Source organism: Typopeltis vanoorti, chromosome 20, assembly GCF_054136105.1.
Source record: "Typopeltis vanoorti isolate ZY-2024b chromosome 20, IOZ_Tvanoo_1.0, whole genome shotgun sequence".
In the NCBI taxonomy this organism is placed as follows: Eukaryota; Metazoa; Arthropoda; class Arachnida; order Uropygi; family Thelyphonidae; genus Typopeltis; species Typopeltis vanoorti.
Window position 1 is genome coordinate 111,323,128 of NC_143568.1, and position 18,402 is coordinate 111,341,529.

Here is an 18,402-nt window from a genome sequence, read left to right on the forward strand (position 1 = left end):
CGTCAAGATATACCACCAAGGACAAACAACACACTCTACAAATAAAAAGAGAACTTACATATTTGAAAAAACAGACCATCAGACCCTCTATATTCACAACCCTTCACTCTTGAAGATATTAACACTGCTCTAATGGGATATGAAACCAGGAAAGACTCCAGGTTTCAATGGAATTCATCCTGATTTCTTGTTGAAGACAGGCCAAAAAGCTCGACAGTGGTTGGCTTGCTTTTTGTCTGACATTCTCCAGACTAGTAGACTCCCAAAAGAGTTTAAAAGGACAAAAATTATCTATATGTTAAAACCAGGAAAAACCAACAACAAACCAGAAAACTGCAGACCAATCTCCCTGCTTAGCACCTGTTATATGCTCCTAGAAAGACTCATCCTTAATAGAATTTCCCCTAAGATAATAGAACAAGTTAAGTCAAGTCACAGTGGAACAGGCTGGATTCAGACATAAACGAAGCTGCCTGTGATCAGGTTCTGTCACTCTCTACACATATAGAGGCAGGCTACCAACAATGCCGGAAAACAGCTGTAGCTTTTGTAGATCTTACCGCAGCGTATGATACAGTCTGGAGGCATAGCGCAGTCTGCACGTTGCTCCGTGCAGTCCCATGCAGAACAATAGCAAAACTAATTGATAACATGCTAAGCAACCACCTGTTCCAAGTGTGTATGGACGAGAACAAAAGTAAACAAAGAACACTGGATAATGGACTACCACAAGGGTCAGTTCTGGCTTCCCCTCCTTTTTTAACTTATACATCATAGATTTTTGCCTAATACAGCCTCCAAGAAGTTTTGCTACACTGATGATATTGCTCTAGCCACCAGGCACACCAATTTTACTACAATTGGAGATACACTAACAAATGACCTTGCAGTCCTAGATGAATACTTCAGCAAATGGAGATTATGCCCAAACCCTAACAAAACAGAAGTTTCATGCTTCCACCTGAACAATAACCAGGCTAACAAGAACTCATGGTCTATTTCAATCACAAACTGCTACGCTACAATAGATTCCCGAAATATCTGGGCATCGCTCTGGATAGAACACTATCTTTTAAACCACATGTCATTAACACATCATCCAAGCTAAAAACAAGAAACAGTATACTGCAAAACAAAAACTATGTGGAACAACTTGGGGTGCCTCAGCAACAACGCTTCGCTGCACTGCTCTTGGCCCCGTTTACTCCACAGCTGAATACTGGTCACCTGTAATGGCTGAATAGCTCCCATGTATATTTGGTTGATACCCAGCTTAACACCACTGTGCGCCTTATTTCTGGAACTGTAAAATCAACCCCAACCTACTGGCTCCCGGTGCTAAGCAAAATCCTGCCTCCACACATCCGCAGATCCAACTTTCTTCTACATGAATACAGCAAAATCGGGGAAATCCAAAATCTTCCAATCCATGAAGACATCCCACCCCTAGAAATAAACAGGCTAACGTCAAGGCACCCTCTAATCTTAACAGCAAAAAAACTTGCAGAGACAAGTTTCAACATGAAGGAGAAGTGGAAAGAGTCCTGGTGTAACACTTCAACAGGGATCTTCCATGAATTAGTAGACCCAACACAGATACCTTCGGGTTTTGACCTACCTCGGAAAACTTGGTCTGCCCTTAACCGAATCTGCACCAACCATGGCAGATGTGCAGATTACCTTTACAAATGGGGCATCACCCCACCAGACAATTAATCATATTACAGCAGAATGTGTCCAACGTGCATGCAGTGGAAATCTGTCAGACTTCATCCATGCTACACCAAGTGCAGTCGACTGGATAATCAACCCCTAGACATTCAGTTGTAGTCTATTCTTGATTCTTTTCAACTTTCAACTATCAAACATCACATGAAATTAAATGGCTTCTCCGAAAACAGTACACAACATCTGTTCGATTCCTACAATCCAATCCAGAACAACAAAAATTCAGTTCCATATATTTCCGGGATTTCAGAACCAATTTCAAGAATTCTGAAGATTTATTTAGCATATGGCTCACACATGAAAAGTTACATTACATTAATCCTTAATATATATGGACATAGTAATAGACATATGTACAATAATAAGACATAATACAGTCATAAAAGAGACAAGAAATATCCAGAGTGCATCATGAAATCAAATAATTTTATAATGTCTTGTGGGAAGATGTCACCTCTCAAAGAGACTTTACAATTACTTGCTGACATCTTGCCACAAGAAATTATAAAATTATTTGATTTCGTGATGCATTCTGGATATTTCTTGTGTCAAAACAAATTCTACAACCAAGTGGAAGGAATGGCCATGGGAAGTTCACTTTCTCCTGCTCTAGCCAACTTTTATTTGGAACATCTAGAAGACGTGTTTTCATTTATATTCCCTCAAACATCCTTTTGGGGGAGATATATAGACATCTTTTCAGTGTGGTCTCATAACAGAGATTGCTTACCTTCCTTTTTAGCCAGAAAAAGATAACAAGTTATTCTTTTTAAACGTCGTCCTCATCTCTTCAACTTCAGGTATTCTGACAACAACAGTTTACAGAAAACCCACTTTCTCTGGATGTTATATTCTCAAACAATCTGCTCATCATCCTTATCAAAAAACAGGAATCATAAAATATTTAATCCGACGAGCTAGAACTAATTGTTCAACTCCTCATGAATTACAGAAGGAACTTTCAATTATCAAACATCACATGAAATTAAATGGCTTCTCCGAAAAAAGTACATAACATCTGTTCGATTCCAACAAACCAATCCAGAACAACAAAGATTCAATACGTCGAGTTCCAATTCCATATATTTCCAGGATTTCAGAATCAATTTCAAGAATTCTGAAGAAATATGATTTAACAGCCACTTACATACCTATTAATATAATTATACACCTTGTAACTGCAATCTGTCCTACTTTGGACAAACAGGACGCTCTATAGAAAAAAAAATAAAATAAAGAACATCAATCATACATTCAGCACAACAAATCCGATAAGTCTGGATTGGCTCAGCACAGGATAGAGACTAGCCACAACATCCTCTGGTCCAAGACTTTCCTTCTACACAGATGTCGCTGTAAATTTGAGTGCCTATTCAAAGAGAGTGCTGAAGCCTTACTTCAGTGCCCTAACTTGAATTGAAATGACTGTATATCGTTATCAAAAATAAGGGAAGTTTAATCAGGATAACACATTAATTTTTTATTTTATTTGTTTTTTTTTTCAATTGAGACATTTAATTCCTACATTAGTCTAATGTTATTTATAAATTACGATTATTATATGAAATTATGAATTAATACCTATAATTTAATCATCACTCTGATGAAATTTTTCCTCTCTTTAATGCTTAGCAATGTAACATCACGTGGCTTGTTCTACGCTTGAATGATCAATTGTTGGTATTCCACCTTGTTAAAATCTGTTCCTATGTAGCTACTGAAGATAGTCTGTTATTTTCAGACTGAAATATTTGCAAATATTAAAATATTCTTTTGTTAACATGTCTATAATTCTTAATTATAATGTCACAATTGTCTCTAAAGAGTAAAATGGTATTAGATGAATGGCGAGTCAAAGTGTGCAAAATTGCTGAGACTATAGGCATTTCAAATGGATGCGTAGAATATATTTTGCATGAATAGCAAATGAAAAAGCTTTGCACAAGATGGGTACCACGCTTGCTCACAGCAGATCAAAAATGCACTCGAATGAAAATCTCTGAACGGTGCTTGGAGCGTTTTAACAAGAATAAAACTGATTTTGTGCATCGATTTATTATTATTATGGATGAGACTTGGATTCACCATTACACACTAGAATCCAAACAACAGTCAAAAGAAGCCGGTTGTTCAGCGCCAAAGAAGACAAAGTCAGTTCCATCAGCAGGAAAGGTCACAACATTGGTGTTTTGGGATGCTAAAGGCATTTTGTTTATTAATTATCTCGAAAAGGGTAAAACAATAACCGAGGAATATTATTCCAATCTTTTAACCAGACTTGACAAAAAAATTCGTGAGAAAAGACCCGGTTTGCAGAAGAAAGAAATATCATCTTTCATCAGGACAATGCACCTGCCCACAAAGGTGTTTTGGCAATGGGAAAATTAAGTGATCTGCACTATGAATTGTTTGAACATCCACCCTATTCTCCAGATTTAGCTCTCTCTGACTTCTATCTATTCCCAAAACTGAAACTCTTTCTCGCTGGTCAGCAGTTTTCTTTGAATCAAGAGGTGATTGCAGCTGTAGAGGGGCATTTTGCAAATCTTACTGAGAACCACTACAGGGAAGGGATAATGTCACTGGAGCATTGCTGGAATAAGTGTTAAGGGAGATTATGTTGAAAAATAAAAATAATTTTGAAATTATAAATTTGTTTTTTCATTGTTAGGCTGAGAACTTTTCAGACCACCCTCGTATGTAAAGCTCAGGCCGAAAAAGTAATGAGTATTGTGCAGAAAGCTAAATTGGAGTATAAAAGAAATTGACAAATCAAGCTAAAGGCAATCCAAATGAATTTTATTGTTATGCCACTAGCAAAAGAAAGAATGAATGTGAAAGAATAACTTTATTGAATGCAGATGGTACATGACTGTTGGAAGATAATTAGCTTGTTCAATTAATGAGTGCTCACTTTGCTAACGTATATCAACCTGGTGCATGTAACATGGTGCATAATGCTACTATTACATTGGTTGAAGAGTCAGATGTTTATGAAAATGAGGTTGAAGAGCTGTTACGTACCTTGAATAAGAATTTGTCTATAGTGACAGATGGAATGTCAGCCCGTTTGCTAAACGAATGCTCAGCCAAATTGGCTAGGCCTTTCACATGTTTGTATAACTTGAGTCTCAGCTCATGAATAATACCACAGGAATGGAAGGAATGTATGATAGTTCCACTGTACAAGGATGGTGCAAGAAACTGCCGTGTCTAACTTTATCTCTGGTATGGTAGTGAAGATTTTATAGAAGTTGGTGAGAACTCACATGCAGAAATGGGTACTAAAGGAAGGTCATGTTTTAGCAATTTGCTCAAAAAATTATAACAATGTTATGACTGAATTGGATAAAGGGAATGGATACACCATGATAATGTTGGATTTTTCTAAGGCATTTGATAATATACCACACGAAAGACTGTTGCATAAACTGGAGAATATGGAAATGGAATATAAACTCTTGACTTGGATCAGGGGATGGTTGATAGACAGATATCAAAAAGTGGTATACAGTAGATGTGAATCTGTCTGATTTAAGGTGACCAACGGTGTATACCTCAGGGTTCAGTCCTTGGGCCATTATTGTTCAATCTATACATTAATGACATCAGTCAGGGTTTAGCATATTGTAATTGTTTGCCAATGATGGGATGCTACTGATATTCAGCACTTACAAAATGATTTGAATAGACTGGAAATTTGGGCAAATGAAAATGGTTGTCAGTTTAATGTTAGTAAGTGTAAAGTTATGTGCTTTGGCATAATTAGATTTCCATTGGCATATTATTTTAGCGGGCTATGCTACAAAAAATTGAGGAGGCACGGGATCTTGGCGTATTGGTAGAATTTGAAGTTCAAAGGTCACATAGCAAAAGTTGCAAATGCAACTCAGAGGATAATTGTGATGTTGAAGCAAACCTTGACAGTAAGGATAAGGAAGTCTTTGCCTCTTTATAAGGATTTGATAAGACCACTTGGATTATTGCGTGCAGATTTGGTCTCCCGGGTTCCAATGGGATAAAGAAGCTATGGAAAGGGTGCAAAGAAGAGTTACAAAGATTATAATCCGGATTATGGGATCTAGATTATGTGGACAAATTGTAAGTATGTGGATTACCGATTCTGGTAAACAGGAGAAAGAGGGATGATATGATAGAAGTCTATAAACTTTGGAATGGATATTATAAGATAGTGTCTGATGAAATTTTTCGTTATATGGAAGATGGGAAGAGAACACAGGGGGCATCTATGGAAGTTTGTTCACGGTCAAGAAAGGAGTAAGAGCTAGGTTTTTCTCTTAGAGAGTAGTGAGTGAGTGGAATAGTTTGCCTTTAGGGGTAGTGAGTGCATCTAGTGTGAAGGAATTTAAGGGATGCTGGTTTGGGTGATTTATAGCCTCCCTTGATGAGTCCTTGACTTCCTGGAGGTCTCAGATGATAATAATAATAATAACAATAAAATTTTTCTGGGTTGCCTTTAGGCTGTGCAGCTAGTTTCTTTTTGTACCCCAATTTAGCTTTCTGCAAAATAATCATAAATTTTTTGCCTGCGTTTTAAATATTTCATAACTCCTCTCATTATTATTTTTGCAATGTTCCTTCCACATCATGTTCTTCGTATGGATATCTTGTTTAATGAGATTGCACATGCATTTCACTGCCATCCTAGTTGTTCTTCAACCTCTATTGACACATTCAGATACTGCATCATTTAAGTATCTTTTCAAAGTTTTCCATGCACTACTGATATATTCTTCCTTTTGAACAACTGAAACCAAAATAGTATTCTCCTGAGTTAGTCATAATTTCCAGATTTGTAGTTCAACATAACCTGTCCTTTGCTCTTACCTCTGATTGGAACATCCGTATAGTTGACCACTTCCCTAGTCTGTGGCATCACCCCCCACCATATATATTTCATCCTGTTAGCCTCCATTTCACACCTGATAGCTTCAAACTGAATGCTACATGGGACATTATTACTGTTATTGCTTTCATTTTTTTCTATCCTAACTAGAATCAAATCATCCATCATACTGTATTCTACTAAATTTCAGGTTTCACTATGCTGACAATTTTAAGCTGCAGTATATTCATCAAAGTAACAAGCTTTGTTTTAACCACTTTGTTTCTAATTTTCCTGGCATTTGTGTATAGACAAGTATAAGAAAATGCAAGATCTCCTTGCATTTTCTTATACTGAAATCTACAGTCTGCTTGGCCCAGTTGGGCAACTTTCTCTTTTTCCTCCACACACACACACAATGTCCAAATGAAAAGTGTAGTCCATCCATTCAGCAGATTCATATTCATGTTCATTAACATTCCCATCACTGTTATGTCTACAGATCCTAGCTGAAATTATAATACTGGAATTAATTCATGTAAAATATTATTTAAGCCTGAGTATCACAGGCATCTTCAGTACAAGGTTGAACAATACTGACAATTCCAAAAGGCACCACCTAAGTAGCTAATGGAAGATAACTAAAAAAAGTCATTAAATTTCCTAACTTATTAAAAAAAAACTTACATAAAATAAATAATTAAATAATATATATATATATACACAATTAAAAAATGTTAGGAACGATTAGCTGATTTAAAAAGTGCTACCTCCCACAGAGGGGATAGACGTCGACCATCAGATCTATTTAAGTTAGGAGAGTGAAGTAAAGTTTCACATGTTTCTTTATAAAGCTGTTCCATGAGGAACCAACTTTTGTGAAGGACTCTTGTCTGGTTCCAATGAACTCTATGTCTAGTGTTGATGGTTTGCTCTGCAAGTCCAGACTGTTCAGGTTCAAGGTATTGAATATAAGACTTGCGTTCTTCTAGCCGAATAAAAGTAGATCTTCCTGTTTTTCCGAAATAAGATAACCCACAGGAGCAAGGAATCTGATAGACACCTGGATAATTGAGATGTGGAAGCTTGTCCTTTGGAGAAGTGAGAAAGGTGGCAATTTTTCTGATGGAGCGAAAGGCCACAAAAATATTTAGTGGTTTTAAAACTTTTGCTATGCATTCACTAATGTCTTGCACTTAAGGGATAGGAATACGAGTTATTTCGTCTGTATTTGAAGAGGTAGAGATACCAAAACTGCTCAAAGCTCTTTTGATGAAAGAATTCTTATAACCATTAGATAAAAAAGTGGAAATAATATGGTGCAGTTCTTTCTGTAATAGATCATCTAAAGAACATAAGGAGTGGGCCCGATGAACTAGTGTTTTAATAGTTCCAGCCTTTTGACTGGGATGGTGATGAGATTCAGCATGGATATAATGGCCTGTATGTGTCTTCTTCCTAAAAACTGCGAAATGTAGGTTACCATCTGGTTGGCGAAGAATTAAAAGATGTTAAATGGCTAACTGCTTATTTACTTCCTCCTCTAGGGTGAATTTGATCCTTGGATGAAGTGCATTTAATTTTGAGAGAGAAACTGTTGTAATTCTTAAGAAAAGCCATTCCAGATAGCAAAAATGTCATCTACATATCTGAACCAATGAGTAGGTATAGGTGAAATGTTGTCAAAAATACATTATTCAAAGTGCTTTCAGACACATTGTTAAAATATTTTATTTTGTAATAAATTCTGGTTATTTTCCCTTTAAAAACAAGTTATATCAACAAATCGAAGGAACAGCAATGGGCAATCCTAGTTCTCCTCCTATCACCAACTTCTTTATGGATACTAATACAGTACTAATATGATAACAGCATTTGATGTGTAGGATCACATAAACTAGCTTTATCTGACACCACTTTGCTATTTTTATTAAAATGATGACAATTTCTGATATGGTGTAACATTCTCTGTTATAATCATCAACAAATCACAAGGAGAGACATTGGATACTTAGAAATTTACTTACTGGAATCCCTTTCTACATACTGAGAGTCTAGGTAAGATATGATCCTTGTTAAATACAAAAAGAAATTACCAGATGGTAGAAGGAAAATGAAAAAAAACAACAGCAAAAAAAATTGTATAAGAAGTCTTGCAGTAGGTAGGTAGGTATGTACAGTTCACACTTTTTATTGTAAACACTATAAAGAAACTACTGAGAAGTCAAAATAAAAGAGTCTATATCAAACTATTCATTCTGACCAACTATTCCTGTCATCTCTATGTGTTTACTGTAATCAAGGTATATTACTTTCATTTCTGCAAAATTTTTATTTCAGTTAACAGTGTAATAAAAAAAAATTCATTGATATATTGAAAGCCATTTCACATGAATTTGAATTTAATTTACAGGTATCCTTCAATTAATGCGGTTAATTAATCCCTCAATGTTACCGCGTATATCAAAATCGCAATCACGTTAATCAAATCTAATAATCAATTGTAAAAATTACAATTCGTCCATGATCAGTTACTGTATTAGTAATTCGTTTTATGTGGTACTCTTTTAGGAAAGATAAAAAAATGAATGAAAGTAAATGTTTAATAAATGCTTGTAAATACTTACATTATTTACTGCAATTTTTTATCAAAAGAAGTTATCAAGAGTCGTTTGAGCAGTTTTAGTTTTTTTTCTTATCGGCATAAATTCTACGATAACAAGCAAAATTACTCTCCATACTTCGGCAAACAAGCAATAAAACATAAAGAAAAAAACACTGCAAATATAATACACGATTGTACAAATTAAGTGGATATTGAATCCAACGTTATTTCAAAGTCGAATAGAGAAACTACTAGAATTTCGTGCTGAATATATATAGAAACTAAAAGTTTCGGCAGATGCAAGCATAAATAACCTTATGGGCAATTCGTAGTAAAGGTGGAGTAAGCTTCAGATCACTTTCCTTAGTATTTTCCATAAATGTAAAGCACATCTCCTAGAGGACATGTATGATAAATAAGTCTTTGGCTCTCTATTGTAATACATGTTGGTTTATTTATTTTCAGTTCCAATCTAAAAATTATTAAACAAAGAATAAAAAAAAAAAAAAAAAAACTAAACCATACTATGCTGACATCGGAGGTTGCGGTATCTCTCAGATACAGTTTACTGTCAAATATCACAAACCTTTACATAACATGTGTTAAACCAAACTGACAGCAAAAAAAAAACAGTGTAGAATATCACTCGTAACATGTGAATGCACAGCTACTCATGACCTCCAAGCTATACAATGAATTGTGTAAGAATATTTATATTAAACATTTTGCTTGTATCTGTCAGATCAGCTGCGAGCTCCTCAGGGTTAAAGGCACATTAATCAAAACTCTTGCTGCGTATATCAAGTGATTGCCGCGATAATCAAATCTGCGTTAAGCAAAACTGCGCTAAGCAAGGGATACCTGTATTTATTATTAAAGTCTGGTTGTCATAATGTTTATTTTCTTTTGTAGACATACAAAGTTTTCAGCTATCACTCTTTAATTCACCTTGCTTTGTATTATTTGTTTATTTATTTGATCGATGGGTATCACTAGTTATTATTTTAGTAAATTAGTATATATTGCTTCTCTATTACTATAGAAGTATATTTTTAAATGGTAAATTTGTTAAATTTACCATTTAAAAATTGCAAAATTGTTTTCATATTATAAATTTCATTTCATATTAGGTGGCCAGTAGTATCTACAGTATGTTTCAAACCAGATGTTTGCTACATCGTAATGCTTATCAGCATCGAGTAATTGTTTTAATTCATAAACTGTAAGAGTAATTTTTGATTATTTGATAAAAGCATTGAGTTATACTTTTTATTAATTCATTATATATTGCCATACTGGATTACATTGTACCTTATAAATTATTAGAAATTCTGAATTCAATCAGCCTTTTTTTTTTTTTAATTATTATTTGAAGATGAAAAATTACAAAAAAATTAGTTAATTTGATATTTCTCTGAGTACTGATTACTTGTTTTTCTTTTTAAGTAGCTTTTCCAGGTTGGAGATTAGCCATGATGATATGCCAACATCCATTCCTCTATCATCCTTTTAATCTTGTAATAGCTCTTGCTACCCATCCATTTCTTTATATCTTCAATCCAAGATGTTCTTGGTCTACCAGGAAATCTTCTTCTCTCTAATAATTTTCCCTCCACAATTTCCAGAGACATTTTCCCTGTTGATCCTCTTAATTTACACTATGTTGACAAAAGTATTTGGACACCTAGTTGTAGTAAAATAAATACATTTACTGAGTGCAGCCACTTTTAGCCTGAATGACAGCAACTACCCTTTAGGGCATGCTTTAAACCAATTTCTATGTCAAAACAGGAATATTCTTCCATTCCTTGCACAAAGCTACCCCCATTGTTGATGCTGATGATGATGGCCACTGTGGTTTGGAGTGAATTCGGTGTTCTAATTCGTCCCAAAGAATTGATGGGATTGAGGTCTGGACTCAGAGCCAGCCAGTCCAATACTTCAATGTTGTTTTGTTGAAACAAGTTTTGGATATGCAGTGCAGTAGTATGGTATGGAGCATTGCCTAGGATGTCAAGGTAGCCATCAGACGTCATGGTTTTGGTGACATCCACCAATAGACCAAGCCTCATCCAACTGAAACACTCCCTTATGATTATCGAGCCACCACCACACCTTCTGTTAAGGCTTTTGACAGGATACCTCCATGGAATACTGTTGCACAAATTACAGAATATGGGGATGGATACTAAACTGATGATATGGATAAGAGAATGGCTCATGGAGAGATACCAGAAAGTGGTGTATGGAGGAGCAGAATTCAGGATTAGGTAGGTGACCAGTGATGTGCCTCAGGACTCTGTACTTGGGCCGTTATTGCTTAATTTGTATATAAATGATATAGGAAATGGCTTAAAGTTGTTTGCTGATGATGCAAAGATGGGTAGTGCAATAAAAAATCAAGCTGATGTTGAGAGTTTGCAGGATGATTTAAATAAGCTGGCAAAATGGGCAAAATTGATGAGGCTAGGACTCAGGGGGTTTGTTGATGGATAGGGAGATGAAGTTCAGAGGCCACATTGCTAAGATATCCATGATTTCACATAGGATTACTTGGTTATTGAAGAACACACTGACATCCAGAGATAAGGAGGTTATTATTCCCTTTTATAAGGCATTGATACTTCCACATTTGGATTACTGTGCTGAAGTCTGGTCACCTGGATTCCTTGGAGATGAGGAGGTTATGGAGAGGGTTCAGAGGAAAGTGACTAAGTGTGAGTGATGTTAAAATGTTCTCTACATTAATAGATTGAGAGCTTGTGGATTGCAGAGGTTGGTTGATAGGCAAAGAAAAGGGGGATATGATAGAAAAATTTAAATTACTAAAAGGTTTTTATAAGATTGAAGCAGGGTAAATATTTCAGCTGTGTGATAGTGATGGAACACGAGATCATCCCTGGATATTAAGGAAAAGTGTGGTTAATAAGGGGGTAAGATTTTTTGCCTGGAAGATGGTGAATATTTTTGATTTTGTTGATACTTTGGGAAAAAATCGTAAAGCAGGAATTGTCTGTGTTTAATTACCTTGTAAAGTTAAACTATTTCATTTAACTCACAAATGAGAGCTCCTCACACAAATCGCTTGGTTATCAGCAAACCATGGAAAAGCACCCCCCCCCTGCCTGATTCAGTTGTTAGTTCTTTGTCTGTAAATGAATTCAAGGAGAGGTATGATAGATATTGTTTTGATAGTTTGCGTCCCCTGCGATGAGTCTGCTGACTCCATGGAGATACCTGTAATAATAATAATTATCCCTATTTCTTTTATTAACTTAACTGATATTCATCACATCCTGTCATTTTACCTTAGATAGTCTTCTATTGCTTTTCCAGTTTCTACTTTTAGCCATTAGTTTTCATATTTCTTCTGTCATCCATGTTTTTTTAAATTTGCTCTTTTTTTTTTTTTTTTTTGATACATTTTTCTGCTGTGTTAATATTCCTCCTTCTTGTTGGGATTTCCTTATTTTCAATACACTTTGCTATCTCATTTCAAAATAAAGTATTGCTGTTATTTAATTTAGCTGTATCCCATTTGGATGTTAGATATCTCTTTTTTAACTTTATTGTTATTCTCATAATTCTGTGGTCTGACCCATATTGGGTACTTGGTTTTATTTTACATTTGTTATTCCATTTCTATATCTCTGATTGGTTATTATAAAATCAATTCAATTAGTATATTTACCATCAGGAGATCTCCATGTGTGTATCTTGCATTTTCTTTTTGTTCATGAAAAGTATTTGTGATTATCAATTACTCTTTTAAACAAAACTCAATGCATCTATCAGCTATATCATTTCTTATGCCATATCATCACGGACTTGCAACAGACTTTATTCTTTCCCTTTCTGTTTTGGCATTCCAGTCTCTCATAATGATTAACACTCCAGCTTTTACTTCTATCAAAGACACCTTCCTCTATTTTCTCATTAAATTGTTCAATTTTCTTATCATCTTCACCTGTAGTTGATGCATAAATCTGTAAAATCACCAATGGTTTTGGCTTTGCTTCTATTAAAATTGATATTATTCTCTAAGATTTTGTATTAATATTAATAACTGAATGTGAAAATCTCTTTTCTATAATGAATGCAACTCCTTTTCTACACTCACTTTCCTCCACTTCCTTGATATTCCTTACCATTGCCAACCTGGTTGGCCGACTGGTTAGTGTATCTGATTTCCAGCCAAACGGCTGTGGGTTTGAATTCCGCTGTGGGCATGGATGTTTGCGATTGTCTGTGAAAATACTAGTGGTGGTTCTGGGCAGTAGGTGTAGATGATGTGGTTTGCTGTAGTTGGTGGAGATGGAGAGTTGTAGAGTAAGTGCCCTCCCTCGACGAGTCTTTGGACTTCTTGGAGGTGTCAAATAATAATGATAATAAAAAAATTCCATATCAGCTTTCCAGAATGTCATTCACAATTCAAGTATTTTAATATTAGTATTACTTACAAAGAACCTCCTATGCTCAGTTGATATAGATGAATCCCTTTGGTCAGAAAGACCTGGTTCGATTCCTATCCATGATGTGAGGAATCTTTCGAATAAAGGTGAGTTAGTCAGTCTCATATGGAGGTAGAGGGTTTTTTTCACCCAAAAACATGGGTTTTTTGTCCCTCAAACAGGCAAACCAGTCTCATAAACACACACATACATCTACAGACATAAGACACTCCTGGAATAAGGATTAACCAACCTATCCGTAGGGTTTTGGTTTCGAATGCCTACATGGTGAAGTGTAGGTCTGTGCATGAGCATAAATCAACAACAGTTACTTCCAAGCCTCCATGGAGTCTGAAGACTCATCACGAGAAATTGGATACTCACAGACCACAATAAGTATCATACCTTGCCTTGAAGGCATTCAGTGTTAGAACACTCACCATCCACTCTGGCAATGCATGTCACTTGTTAACCACTGCCAAGCAAAAAATCTCATTTTCACTTCCTTACGTGACCTTTGTACAGTTTCCAGGGATGACCTCTCGTTCTCACATCACCCATTATCTTATGCAATAATTCTTCTGTATCTATTTGATAGGCTCCTCTTGATATATACATCTTAATCATATCATTCCTCCTCCTCTTTACCATACTCTGAAGACCACATTCTCTCAACTGTCCTCATATTCAATATTTCAGAGTCCACAGACAGTCTTAGTTATTTGCCTCTGCACTTTCTTCATTTCTGTTCACAGAAATCCAAATGAGGCCTGATTAGTATATCTCATACTTACTTATTACTCTTCACTTTGTTGAAAGTATAGAGCCTCAATTAGTTCCTTATACAGTGGAACTATCACCTCCTTATCTGTCAGCATTCTTTGCATTGTAGAAGAAATTTTCTGGGTAACCCATACAACTTTTGCAATATGTCTCTTGAATTTCAGTTCCCTATTCACCAAAATCCCCAGATTCCTTGCCTGCAAAACTTCCTGAAGCAAAGTTCCTCTAACTAGGTAAACTTCATTCCATCTTCTCTGGCTAAACTGCATAACTTTATACGTAGATAAAGTTATTGCTTTATTAAATTCCTTAATCGAGGCTTGTCTTCTCTGTATGTATGGTGGAGCAATGTTAGATAGAACAGGCAACCAGGGGTGCTTCTCACTGTCCCACTAATTGTGTGCATGGTAAAGTCCAGCTGGTTGTCGATAATTTTAGTGCGTGTACTTCTTTCCCAGACAGGGGCACAATATTCTGCTGCAGAGAATGCGAGGGCATTCTCTGCAGCAGAATATTGTGCACCCAGCAGCACCCACAACCCCAGGTTGTTCCAGCAAGCCTTGAAATGATGTTATTTTTGGTTTTAATTTTATTGGAGAGGTTGATGATGTGCCTTTTATAGGTTAGGCTTCTGTCCAGGCTCACTTCAAGGTATTTTGGGTGAGAGTCGTGTTTTACCATTTTTTGACAGAAAGAAAGGTTGAGTTGTCGATTTGACTCTGCATTGTACAGGTGAAATACTGAGGACACTGTTTTCGTTGGATTTGGCTTCAAGTACCACTGCTTGAAGTACTCTTCCAGAGTGTTCAGGTCTGTATTCAAGGTTGATTCTAAGTTGGTAAAGGAGGTGGATTGATGTAAGATCTCTAGGTCATTGGCATACATAAACTTGCTTGATCTGGTATGAGGTAGATCATACACATAGATGTTAAAAAGTATAGGGGATAACACAGAGCCTTGAGGAAGACCGTTGTGAAGGAATCTGGTCCTGCTCTTTTTTCCGCCAATATGGACCCGGATCTTTCTGTTGGAGAGAATAGATTCAAAAATTTATAAAATTTATAACATTTTATAATATTTCCTAGTTTTAGGAGGAGGCCCCTGAACCAGACAGTGTCATAAGCAGATCTTAGATCAATGAAAGTGGCTCCAGATTTAAGTTTCTTCTGGAAGCCTGCTTCAATTTGAGTTGTCAGGGCCAGGACCTGGTCACAGCAACTTCTTCCTGGCCTGAAGCCAGCTTATTCAGTTGGGAGTGCTCTTTCAATGAGTGGTGAAATTCTTTTAAGGAGAATTCTTTCAAAGAGCTTAAAGGTGGTGCAAAGCAAAGAGATAAGTCGTAGGTTTTTCACTTCATTTGGATCTTTCCCTGGTTTTGGCAAGGCAATTATTTTGGCTTCCCGCCATAGCTTTGGTAATTTACCAGTCATGATGATTGAGAAAAGGGCAGCCAGCCATGTTGACCAAGATGTTTTAGGAACTCAGGGTGTATATCATCCACTTCCTGCAGCTTTGCCATTCTTGGTAAATTTTAAGGGCTATTTGTACCTCTTCCTGAGATATTGGGTGTATGAGTTCAGGAAGCTCGAGTTCCGTCTTTAGGTTTTTGTCTGATGGAAGCTTATACAGCAATTTTCCTGATAGAGCTGGGATGAATCGTGGAGGTGTTCAATAAATGGAAACAAAAGCTGGATCATTAAGAAGAAAGACAAAAAAGCAAATTGGTTCAATAAATAGTGGAAACTAAGGAAGATCTGAGGTAGTTGATTCTGTTAGTTAAGAGGGAATGCAAAGCTGAGCATAATTTTAAACATCAGCAAAACAAAAAGTGATGGTTTCTGGAAATTTGGATGAATTTATGATTAAGGGAAATACAACAAAGATGGTTAGAAGTTATGATTTACTGAGGTATGGAATAAGAAATTGAAAGTCAGTATGAAGATGAAATTAAAAGAAGAATAATTTTTCTTCTGTGTGGGAAAAAGCCATGATAAATTTGATAACAACTCATGAAAGATAGAAATAGTAAGGCCATGAAAGTTTAAAGTTGTTAAAGTAGTGGTATTTCCAGTAATGATGTAATGAAACTAAAGCTGGATCATTAAGAAGAAAGACAAAAAGCAAATTGATTCATTTGAATCATGGACAAGACTATGTCCATAATTCTGTGTCCACATTGGAGAAGCTGGTGAGAACTAGGATCCAGAATTGGGTTGATAACAATGGTATTATCTTTGATGGACAGCATGGATTTACTAAAGGGGTATTCATGTTTTAGTAATCTACTGGTTAGACCTCCTTTGATGAGTCTTTTGACTCCATGGAGGCCTGAATAATAATAATAATAATAATAAAGTGACAGCTTCCTTGAACAGAGGAGAGGGAGATACACAGTAGTATACTTAGATTTTGCAAAGACTTTTGATTGATTACCACATGATAAGTTGATAATCAAACTAGCGTGGAAGGGGTTTGATATTAGATTAGTGCATTGGATTGGAAACTGGCTATCTGATGGGTATCAGCAAGTTGTGTATAGGGGAGCAGTATCCAGGAAGAGGAAAGTCACTAGTGGTGTGCCTCAGGGGTCTGTTTTAGGGCCATTGCTGTTTAACTTGTATGTTAATGATATTGCCGAAGATTTGGATGGGGATATTCAGTTGTTTGCAGATGATGCAAAGTTGGGATGAACTATGAAGAGTAGAGAAGATGTGGCCTTACAAGAAGACTTGAATAAATTGAGTGAATGGTAATGGAAATGGGGATGCAAGTTCAGTGTTGCAAAATGTAAGGTTTTGAAAAACAAAGATGGGACGTAGAATTTATGCTTAGTGGAGGAAATAAGTGATTTCGGGGTGATAGTAGATAAGGATCTTAAATTTAGGTGACACATTTCCAAAATTGTGAGGACGACACGAACAATTCTGGGAATTATTCAAGTGCCATAGCAAACCTAATTAATGAACCAACAATCTCTTATGTGAATGCATAAATTGTGGTTAAATAAAATAGCAGAAAGTAATATATTTCTCTTCATACTATATTTAACAGATGCTTAACAGTTGTTTGATGCTCTGGAGTTTGGCCTAGAGAGATTTCTGTAATATTTTTATAGCTAATGAATTTGCTGTTGTAGGTTGGGTTAGTTGGCATTATGGCTGACACAATGAAGGCTATTAGGCCAGTGTAGTATTATTATTATTATTATTATTATTATTATTGTTCCGGGAAACTCCAAGGAGTCGACAGACTCATCGAGGGAGGCCCTAACATCATGTCTGGAACAACTATTCAACATTCACACAGTATCTATCATATCTTGATATGATACTTTTGTTTTTCAATTTGTTGTTCAGAAGAGAGAACTTAGTTTTCCACTAATGTGTCATGTAATTTCTAATGTTGATTTTTTAAAGTAGTATGTATGTTAATGGCCTGGATTGCCTGCAAAATCAGTCTGTGGAAGTAAAAAATCATACTAACTCTGTTTGAGGCCAACTCATCTTCAGTTGAAAAGCTTTGATAAAGGTTCCTAATGTGATAGATAGGATTGAAACCCATGTCTTCAACTGTCAGTAAGTCCTCACAACTGCACTACACTGGCATTCACTATAATGATGTTTCCTCTAGCAAATTCACTTTTTCTTCCATTTTTTTTAATTAACGATTTATTTAAACGTCTGTCTTTCATTTTAATTACTTACTATGAATTAGACTTTTGTTTTTCAATTTGTTGTTCAGAAGAGAGAGAGAGAGAGAGAGAGAGAGAACTTAGTTTTCCACTAATGTGTCATGTAATTTCTAATGTTGATTTTTTAAAATTTTACTTTAGGATAGCTGATGTTCTAAAAAAAGCTGATTCAAAAATCTTAGGACCTCATGGGTAAAGAAGGCTCCACTTTTTTAAATTAAACATCTCATTTTTTTTTTTTTGTATTTGTATCAGTTTTATATTTAACAGTAAAGTTTACAGTATATTACTGTTGACT

The 18,402-nt window shown here is 35.7% G+C and overlaps 1 protein-coding gene across 4 annotated transcripts in view; it reads left to right on the forward strand.

The window, feature by feature from the left end:
* fal (SAM and HD domain containing deoxynucleoside triphosphate triphosphohydrolase falten) overlaps positions 1 to 18,402 on the forward strand; it is a 188,816-nt gene that overhangs the window by 129,346 nt on the left and 41,068 nt on the right. For all 4 annotated transcript variants that reach the window (XM_090410336.1, XM_090410337.1, XM_090410338.1 and 1 more), the window contains 2 exons: positions 10,310 to 10,401; positions 18,246 to 18,296. In XM_090410336.1, the coding sequence (XP_090266462.1) occupies positions 10,310 to 10,401; positions 18,246 to 18,296 (143 nt within the window). The remainder of the gene's footprint in view (positions 1 to 10,309; positions 10,402 to 18,245; positions 18,297 to 18,402) is intronic.